Source organism: Bison bison, unplaced genomic scaffold, assembly GCF_000754665.1.
Source record: "Bison bison bison isolate TAMUID 2011002044 unplaced genomic scaffold, Bison_UMD1.0 scf7180017864368, whole genome shotgun sequence".
Taxonomy (NCBI): Eukaryota; Metazoa; Chordata; class Mammalia; order Artiodactyla; family Bovidae; genus Bison; species Bison bison.
Window position 1 is genome coordinate 331,116 of NW_011494940.1, and position 10,656 is coordinate 341,771.

At 54.4% G+C, this 10,656-nt stretch overlaps 1 protein-coding gene across 1 annotated transcript in view; it reads right to left on the reverse strand.

Moving 5' to 3' along the window:
- Positions 1-10,656, reverse strand: part of JDP2 (Jun dimerization protein 2) — a 45,585-nt gene that overhangs the window by 6,815 nt on the left and 28,114 nt on the right. The window contains exon 3 of the mRNA XM_010855720.1: positions 2,296-2,400. Within this exon, the coding sequence (XP_010854022.1) occupies positions 2,296-2,400 (105 nt within the window). The remainder of the gene's footprint in view (positions 1-2,295; positions 2,401-10,656) is intronic.

Genomic DNA, 10,656 nt, shown 5'->3' on the forward strand with positions numbered 1-10,656 from the left:
CCCTGTTTTTCCCCTGCCACCCCTGCAGCCACGGCCTGCGGGCCCACTGTGCGGCGGGCACTCACTCGGCACTGAGGAGGGATGGATGGGTCAGCAAACTGATGGATGAACCCTCACTCCACCGCACGCTGGCAGTGGTAACCTCGGGCAAGGAACTTGACCTCTCTGTGCTACAGGTACGTGTCTAAAAGGGGGATCGGCAGGGTGCTCAGTGGAATGAGAATAAACGGGACCCAGGAAATGCCTGGCACACAGTAGGTGCTCAGACCATGTCACTGGAATGCACAGAGCAGCTTGCCCGCTCATCTGGCACTGACCATTGGTGACACTAGTGTGTCACTGGTGTGCATTCACTTGGCACACCTTGCCTGCTGGCTGTCTGACAGGCCCTGGAAGGCGGGGTTGGAATATGAGTGTTCCCTCTGTGCCCTGCCCAGCTCTGCAGGCTCTCAGGGCTGGAAATGAGGTGTGTGACACTCCATCCATCTTAAAGGCTTATGTGAGACCCGTGTCTTAGAAATTTCTTGAAGCCATCCCTCTTGGTGTCGGTCCACCATCCCTTCTGAGGGGCTTCCAGCTCCAGAGTCTAAGTCCCACCTATACTGACTGTTCCCCTGCTGAAAAGCTCACAGCCGGAGGTGCACACACAGCCCCAAGGCACTGACACCCGTGACCTCCGATTTGTTCTCTGTTTGTTGCAAGAATGAGAAGAGACCCATCGACCTCCAGAGAAAACCCAGGCCAACCTGGCCTCGCCTCTCCAGCTCCCACAGGAGGGACCAGGACTAGTCCTGGGTGGTGTGTGCCCAGCACACCGAGCACAGGACCAGGAACTCAGTATACGCTTGACACTGCTTGTCCACACATCAATAAACAAGCAAAAGAACGAATGAGCAAACCCAGGAATGAATGGATGAGAGCCAGTAGGGCAGAGTGCTGAAGACAGGTGCTCTGAAATTAGCCTCAGGCCGAATCTCAGTTCTCCCAGGTCACTGCTGAGTGACCTGGGCAAGTTACTTAACCCCCGTGCCTTCCTTAGTGTTCCCATCAGCAGACTGAGAATAACGCAGGCCCCTACCTCATACAGCTATAACTCAATAAAACGCACACTGCGCCTCGCACAGGGCCGCACTTCACAAATGTCAGCTGCTGCTGCTGCTAAGTCGCTTCAGTCACTCCGACTCTGCGCGACCCCATAGACAGCAGCCCACCAGGCTCCCCCATCCCTGGGATTCTCCAGGCAAGAACACTGGAGTGGGTTGCCATTTCCTTCTCCAATGCCTGAAAGTGAAAAGTGAAAGTGAAGTCACTCAGTCGTGTCCAGCTCTTAGCGACCCCATGGACTGCAGCCCACCAGGCTCCTCCGTCCATGGGATTTTCCAGGCAAGAGTGCTGGAGTGGGGTGCCACTGCCTTCTCCGTCACAAACGTCAGCAGCCACTGTTAACTGCAGCTCACTGTAGAAGGCAGCCTGACCTGGGACATGACTCTTCTGCACTGTCACTATTGTTATTTAGAAACCAACAACAGATTGGGAGTGGGGAGGCTGGAGACCACTGGCTGGGACCAATTAGCGTTTTGGTCATGTCCCTTCAAAGTCATCAACCATTTCTGAAAAACAAAAATAGGAGGGAAATCCTAAGGGACAGAAGGAACAAATGCCTGTTTGACACATTCCAAATGAAAGGGCAGGGGTGTGCTCTGAGGGCCATGAGGCAAGGCAGCCTTCCACTCGCCTCGGTGTGCAGAGCTGACCTCTGTGGTCCTGGAGGCAGCAGCCAAGAGCTGGGGGTGAGTAGGGGGATGCCAGCTTTGGTGGGACAGAGTCCAGGCTGATGGGAGTCAGGGCCAGAAGAGCTTTCTACACTTGAGGGAGGGGTTTTTTTCTGCCCCATGGTTGCATGCACTGCCCCCGTGCAGGGAGCCATCACCAACTTCATCTGCACCCATGCCAGACAAGTTTGGGAGCCCTCGGTGCACCAGCATGGGGAGTACCTGTCCTGGGCCACCTGGGCCCTCAGCGCCGAGGATCTATACCTCAGCTGGAGACGGGGAACTTGGCTCCTTCTATAGGCTCTGGCCTTCCTGCGATCAGGCTGCCCCCTGGGTCATCTCAGTTCAGGGAGGGGGCACTGGATAGGAGTGGAGGGTAGGAACAGAGGGGTCGTGGCCACCCAGGCTGATGCCAGTGAGCATGCATTGATTCCGCAGGCCCGGGATGCTGTCTCCTGGGCTACCAGCACACAAGCCTCTAAAGGACAAGGCCGGGGCCCACCCTGGCCACTGCCCGCCTCACCCGCTGCAGAAATTCCGTCCGCTCCTTCTTCTTGTTCCGGCATCGGGCCGCCGCGACTTTGTTCTTCTCCCGACGCCGTTTCCTCCGCTCCTCTTCCTCGTCTAGCTGTGGGGGCAAAGAGCCACAGATGAGACACTGAGGCAAGCCTGGCGGCTGGCTGCCCTCCCAAGACTCAGATAGATGGACAGACGGATGATCTAACCATGAGTGAGCAGCCCTGCCAGCCCACTGGCCTCTCGGCAGGTGGGATGCAGTGGTTCCCAGCTGGTCCCAAGGATGCTCACGAAGCAGGTAGGCATCCCGGGGAGGAATCAGCATCCCAGGAGGGCAGGGCCACATGGGTTCTGCCAGAGTTCAGGAGGCCTGGAGCCTGGCGATCGCCTCACTCAGAGGTGACACCCAACAGGCGGTCTGTTCTCTGGCCTGGCCCGAGCCTCTGGGCACTGTTTTCCAGGCCAGCAGCTCCCAGGCATTTCCTTTCAAAACACCTTGAGCATGAGTGTTGATTTTACCTTCTGCTCCACCCATTTTCACTCCCTGTCCTCCCTCTCAGGTCCTTCCGAACCCTCAGCTCTATCCTGATGATGGAGCAGTCTTCCCACCCCTCACCAGGTTCGTCCTTCCCTCTGCCAATGCACTGGAGAAGGAAATGGCAACCCACTCCAGTATTCCTGCCTGGAAAATTTCATGGACCGAGAAGCCTGGTGGGCTGCAGTCCCTGGCATGGTAAAGAGTCAGACACGGCTGAGCAACTGATCACACACGCACGCTGCCTCTGCATTTTCTTTCTCCAGGATACCCACTTGCACCCCAAGATTGCAGGGGCTCCCCAAAGTGCCCTTCTCAGGACCTAGACAGAGGAGGCTTCTGAATCTCTAGATTTACTTCCCTGGTGGCTCAGTTGGTAAAGAATCAGCCTGCAATGCAAGAGACCTGGGTTCGATCCCTGGGTTGGGAAGATCCCCTGGAGAAGGGAATGGCTACCAATGCCAGTATTCTGGCCTGGAGAACTCCGCAAACAGAAGAGCCTGGGTACAGTCCATGGGGTCACAAACAGTCGGACATGACTAAGTGACTTTCACACACACACACACACACACACACACACACACACACACTAGGAATCTTATCATGTGTGAAACAGGGCCCACTGAATGGGAGAGAAGAGGCTCACTGCCCGCCAATATGGACTTCCAGAGCTGTGGTTATTACTGTTTAATATCATTAATAATAACAAGAGCTGCCATCTGTTGCCCTCTTTGTTCAGTGCTCTCAACATAGGTCCTATAATCCTCACATCACAGTCTGATGAGGAAGTTCTCTGACTGCCCCACTTCACAGACAGTGAGACTAAGGTTCACCTGCGCAGTCTGCCCAAGCCCCTCCAGCAAGGAGATGATAGAGTCAGGCTTCCCACTCTGATTTCTCCGACTTCACCCACCCTGATCTTGACCACAGCCCCAGCCCATCAGGATCACTTGGACGTGAAGCCTCTCGTGGTCCACTGCTTGCTAGGGGATTCTGGACGACCCACAGGATCGGCCGGGCTGGACGTGGCCCAGAGTCCGAGGCCACTGGAGAAGTCGTCGGGCAGCCTGGGCCTGCCAACCCTCTCACTTCTGGAACCAGTGGGGGTGCTTCTGGCAGCCTGAGGCCTGGAACAAGGTCTCGGCCCAAAAGGGCTGCAGGCCAGGAAAATAAACAGCCTCCCTGCCTGCATTCCCGGCATGCTCCGGGAACTCAGGACCAAGGGGTGAGCCGGAGACCAGCACCCACGGCCCCCGGCATAGGCCCTGGCAGGGGCCGCCCCATCTCCTGGTTCACCACCTTGGAGCTTCTCCCTGACCCACGCCCTCCCGGCCTGGGAGGCTGGCTGGAGAGGTGCCCTGTCAACACGGCCGCACCCAACCACCTCCCAGCCCCTTGGCCTCCTTTGAAACTGAACCAGAAGTGACAGCTCCTCTGGCTGACCCGCATCTGGGGAAATAGAAACCCGGACAAAGTTGATTCCGCCCAACCTCTACCTCACCCCCAACAAGGCCGAGGTAACCGTGACGACAGGCAGAGGAAAGGAACTGGAGGAAGTGGCTGGCAGTGCAACCTCCCCTCGGCTGAGAGGGTTTGCCCACAAACTGCCAAGGTGATGTGTGCAACCTGGGCCCTGCCAACCAGGGCCTCCGGCCCCTCTCCCAGAGCAAACCCCGGGTTCTGGCAGAACCTGGGAGATACAGCCTCTGTCCCTCAAGAGCTGGCTCCCTCCTCCACCTCTGTGCAGGGCCTCATCCTACATAAAGTTGGAAGACAACGGAAGCCGCGCAAGCAGCAGACACAAAGAGGCTCAGCGCTGGAAGTTTAAGACATCAGTTGAACCAGGATGACACCCAGATGGGGGGGCTGCTCCTCCTGCCCTCTGCAGCCACATCGGTCCCCTCCTACCCTCACCCTAGACTCCAAATGTTTCACCTTCTCCAAGTCTGCCAGGCCTCCTGAGATAACCTTCCTTTCCTATTGGTCAACTCTTACAACCCTCAAGAGCAAACGCCACCTCCTCCAGGAAGGCTCCCTTGACTCCCCAGATTGAATTAACTGCTTTTTCCACTGTTTATGATAGCCAAGACATGCTGTGCTGTGCTCAGTTGCTTCAGTCATATCCAATTCTTTGCAACCCTAGGCATGGTAGCCCACCAGGCTCTGTCCATGGGATTCTCTAGGCAAGAATATTGGAGTGGGTTGCCATGTCCTCCTCCAGGAAGCCTAGACATATAAGCAACCTAAATGTCCATCAACAGAAGAATGGATAAAGAAGATGTGGTATATATATACATTGGAATATTACTCAGCCATTAAAAAGAATGGAATAATGCCATTTGTAGCCACATGGATGGACATAGAGAGTGTCATACTGAGTGTAAGTAAGTCAGACAGAGAAGGAGAAATATCACATGCCATCCCTTATATGTGGAAAAAAAAAAATGATACAAATGAACTTACTTACAAAACAGAAAGACTCACAGACTTAGAAAACGAACTTATGGTACCCAGCGGGTAAAGGTAGTTAGTGACTTTGGGATGGTCATGTGTACCCTGATACATGTAAAATGGATAACCAATAAGCACCTATTGTGTAGCACACAGTACCCTGCTCAACAATATGTGCCAGCCTGGATGGGACGGGAGTTTCGGGGAGAATGGATACATGTATGGCTGAGTCCCTTTGCTGTTTACCTGAGACTACCACGACATTGTTAATCGGCTATACCCCAGTACAAAATAAAAAGTCTAAAGTTTGGTTAAAAAAAGAAAAAAAGAAAAAATTAACTGCTTTTTCAGTGCTACAGCCCTTTGAGTTCCCTGCTGGAAGAACCTCCATCATACCCCACCGTAATTCTCAGCTTCCATAGGTAGCTGCCTTCCCTGCTAGTCTGGAGGACGGGGGACCCGGGTAACCCCAGCACCTGGCACAGAATGTGGCACTTAGGAGGGGCACAGCGAATGTTAGTCAAATGAATGAATGGAATGAAAGATTCAGAGAAAGATGCCACAGGCTTAAATTCTATAATTACAAAAGTGATTTATTGCCTGTATCTGCATAACCTTTGCTCCAGGGCTTCTAAGGAGCCTTCTCCACCAGGGATGGCCTCATGTTTCTGTCTGCAGGAGGCCAGCAAAGCTTGGGAATCGGGTCCTGCCTTCCCCAGAAACACACTGGCCTGAAGACGGAGTCAGGATTTGGGATGCAGGCCACCTATGGCTGTGAAAGTGAAAGACAGTGAAAGTCACTCAGTCGTGTCCGACTCTTTGCAACCCCATGGACAGTCCATGAAATTTTCCAGGCCAGAATACTGGAGTGGGTAGCCTTTCCCTTCTCCAGGGGATCTTTCCAACCCAGGGATCAAACCCAGGTCTCCCGCATTGCAGGGGGATTCTTTACCAGCTGAGCCACAGCAGAAGCCCAAGAATACTGGAGTGGGTAGCCTATCCCTTCTCCAACAGATCTTCCCGACTCAGGAATCAAAACGGGGTCTCTGCCTGCATTGCAGGCAGATTCTTTACCAGCGGAGCTATCAGGGAAGCTCCCTATGGCTGTGGCGAGTGCACGAATCCCATGCAGGATGTGAGAGCATCAGGCTGTGTGTACTTAAGCCCCAAATCCCGGTACCCATAGCACCGCTGGCTTCCAAGCCCACGCCTGGGCCTTTCCCATGCCTGTGTCCTGCCTTGGCTCACACGACCCAATAAAGCAAGAAATGGCTGCACAACCCCTTCGCCACACTTTCCCCTTTGAAACTGTGCTGTATTTCCCCCCAGTCCTCCTGCGGCTCTTTAAAAGCCCCCCAGAGGGCTCAGAGAAAAGAGAAGCTGAGTTCCTGCCTGAAGGAAGACAAGGGTTGGGCAGTGCCCTCAGGCCCGCATCCCCATGGGCTCACTCTGGCTCCTTTCACAGGGCCTGCATGGGCTGCGCCCTCTGCCTGGAGCTGTTTGGAGACTGGCTCGGCCCTCCCCCCAGGCTTGAGGCCGCTGCCTTCTCCTAGATCCTCTAGGCATCTGGTCCCGCGTGGGTGAGAGACAGTGCCGTGTTTTCGCCGCACACGACTCCAACATCTAAAACTGGAACCCTGAACGGGAGATGATGACTTTTTCTGCAGACACAGCTGGAGGATCCAGCGTGTTTGAGGAGGAGGCAGCTTGAGCTTCAAGACTTTGAAAAACCATAGTCGGGGTGGGGTGAGTGGGGGCAGGCAGGTGGAGCAAGCAGATCGTTCCTTATCCTTCAGCTGGGTTCTGGCTCTGGGTTTCTTCAATTCCCAGGGCGGCCCGAGGACAAAGCTGTCTGTGTTCTGGCAGTGATGGGGTGGAGGTGGTGGGGGGCCCTTGCACCATCCTCCACCTTGGAGGGCCAGACCTGGGGATCCGGATCACGGCCAAGGAGGCCCTCACTGTTGAGCAGTCCCTCCTCAGACAGCCTGTTCTCAAGTCCCCCGAGGAAGCCCAGGGCAACCCTGGCCCCTGCTCTAGCTGACTGTATGTGGTATGAGTGGCTGACCCGAGCTGGGCTGTATTCACCAAGAGGAAATCTGAAACTAAACTGCTGGGCCGGAGGGTATGCAGGCTGGACAATCAATTTCAACCCAGAGAAGCAGAAGGATCAGGCTGCTGATGTGTTGAGATGAGCAGAGACCACCCGGCAAGACAGAAACAGACATTCGGTTACAGGAGCGAGTCGAACAAAGAGAGGGGATGGGCGAGAGAGTGAGAGAAGCACAGCCTGGACAGGGTGTGGTGAGCAAGGGGCCCAGGGCACAGATTTAAGGAGGTGCTCATCTCTGGAGCTTGTGCCAGGGCAGGGTCAGCACCCGGAGGGTGGGTGTCTCCTTAAATGTCACACGCTGGGCATCTGGCTTGCCGCATCCTGTCCAAACCCCGAGAGACAGAGGGAGCTCCAGACAGAGAAAGGTAGAGACACAGACAGGGAAGACAGAGAACACAGAGAAACAAGATGGGTGGAGAGAGAGACAGAGAGTACGGGGCAGAGCCACAAAGAGAGAAACCCAGAGACATGGCCACAGGCCGATGGTACAGACAGACAGAGGGACAGACAGCAGACAGACAGGAACGCTGATTCCACCCCTGCAGAGGCCTGACTGTGCTTCGTCTCCTCGGGGTCCATGATGAATCTGAATCTACCCTGGAAATTCCTCCATTGGCTTGCAGGGAGCTGGAGAAGGTTTCTGCCTCTTGCCACTGAAAGACACGTGTGACACCAGGGTCCCGCTTTTGTGAAGTCAGGTGATGCCAGGTGTGCAGAGGGTGGTCCCCAGGAATCCAGGAGAGAAGGCCTACCCAGGAGCAATGCTTCTAGAAGACCTGGGAAAGCGGCAGAGCCTGGATGCAGACGAGCTCTTGAGCAAAGAGAGGTGGGTCACCTCAGCAGGAAGGAAACCCTGGGGATTCGGGGCCCTGGGGGTTAAATGGTCTCAGGAAGCCAAGCAGGACAGGCCTACTATCTTCCTCACTTTCACAGATGTGCAAACTCATGATATCAAGCTTGATATCAAGACATCAAGGCTGCCCAAAGGGCAGTGACAGCTTCGAATCCAGGCCTTTGGGGCCCAGGGCCTGAGCATCTCCTGCTCTTCGAAGGGCGGGTGGTCTTGGTAACAAGACCCCGACTGAGCCTTTCAGCTCCGTGCCCAGGGCTGGAACTATTAAGCATCTAACTGTGAGGACAATGACCGTTTTATTTTTTCCTGCCTGGGTATTTCTTTTTTTTTAATCGAAGGATAAGTGCTTTAACTGGAGGATAATATTGTGTTGGCCTCTGCCATGCAACAACATGAATCAGCCACAGGTATACATGTATCCCCTCCCCGCCCCGAATCCCTCTCCCATCTCCTTCCCCATGCCACCCCTTCCAGGTTGTCACAGGGCACTGGCCTGAGCTCCCTGGGTCACACAGCAAATTCCCATTGGCTATTTATTTCATATATCTGCCTGGGTATTTTTAAGTAAAGCATATTTGTTGCGCAATTAACACAAGAGTGTAGCACAAAAGCAGCACAGTTTACAGCAGGGGGGCCCACCCCGCTCCAGTCATGACTCTCAGGCCCTGTCTGCCAGCCACGTGGCTCTCACACGGTGGCAAGTCACCCAGATGTGATTTTTGAATCCTGACATTTCATAAGCATTTCCAAATATGTATCTTCAGTTCAGTTCAGTCACTCAGTCACGTCCGACTCTTTGCGACCCCATGAATCGCAGCATGCCAGGCCTGCCTGTCCATCACCAACTCCCGGAGTTCACTCAAACTCATGTCCATCAAGTCAGTGATGCCATCCAGCCATCTCATCCTCTGTCGTCCCCTTCTCCTCCTGCCCCCAATCCCTCCCAGCATCAGGGTCTTTTCTTACAGACCCTCAAAGAATCAGGATAAGAAACAGCAGTGACACTCGGTAACCCCAGGCATGGCAAACACAGAAACTCTCAATGGACAAAATAATAGAGAAAAGGACAGTGAGGCAGGTGCCCAGCCGAAACCGAGAGGGAAAAATCAAGTCAAACCCGCAGTGCTAAGCAGAGTACTGAAGGGCTGAAAGACTTATCTTAGACTGAAAACTCTCCCAGGCAGAGAGAAGCGGGCTTATCTGAGACTCGGGGCATCAGTGTTGTCAGCGTGAATTCTGGGGTCTGACGGCCTGGGTCTACCCTAGCAGCTCTGTACACCAACTCTTCCTGTGTATTGCTTTCTTTTTGGCTGGAAGATGTTATATGTTGAATAAAATTTTCTATAAACATTTTTTTTAAAAAGTGCTCCGGGCAAGTCCCTCAGCCTGTCTGAGCATCACTTGTACAAGGAGGATACTGAGCCGTGCTGCACAGGGTTGCCATGACGACTTAAGTCTCATCCCAGAGCTGGGGACACAGGAAGGGCTCTGAAAATTCCAGCTGCCCTGTCTTTCTAGGTGAAGCCAGTGCTGCCCCGGGCCCACCTCCCACACAGACAGAACCTGGCATAAAAGGAGCCCTGGGGGCCGACTGCAGGGTGGGGGTGCTTCAGGGCACACAAGTTGTCAGTGGGCAGGCCTGAGTGACCGCCCTCAAGCCTCCAAGTCGAGCCCTGGCCGTGCCTGCTGGGACCCTCCCCCTTCCGTGGAGGAACCACATTTCAACACCAGGGACCCACGAGCACCCTGGGAAGTAAACACCCAGATACCAAACATACCAGACATTCTCCCACATAAACACAGCTGCTGGGAGCCAGGGGCTGTGGGCCCTGCCCACCTCCCTGCCCAGGACCCTCTATATGCACTGAGTGGTTTCAGCCACCACCTCTTCTCGAATGCCAACCAAGTCTTTATTTTCAGGGCAAAACATCCACTATCTGCTGGATGCTCGATCCAGACTGTCCTCAACTGCTGGCTTTATCTCTCTTCTCCACCCTAGCTGGCACCATTGCCCACCCGGTTACAGGCCTCGCCCGCTCACCTGTCCCTCCCCTGTCTCCAGTTTTGACCAGACAAGCCATCCAATTCTACATCCTATATCATCCTCAGACTTGCTCTCCACTCTCTACCCCCCTGCCGTTTTCCAGGTTTTCTCTCTTCTCTTGTCTCTGTTTCTCTGTCTCTCCATCTCTCTCTCTTCTGCTCCACCTCCTGGGAGGCCTCCTGACCGTGTACAACCATCCTCTACTCCAGCCATTGGAGGGAAGTTTCTAAAATGCAAATCTGATCCAGTTACTGACCTTCAGGGGCTCCTCATTACCCTCAGGATAAAGCCCAAGCTCCTTAATACACCCAACAAGGCACCTGGTGACTTGGCCCCACCTGCCCTGGTCTCACCTCCCATCTATCCCTATCCTAC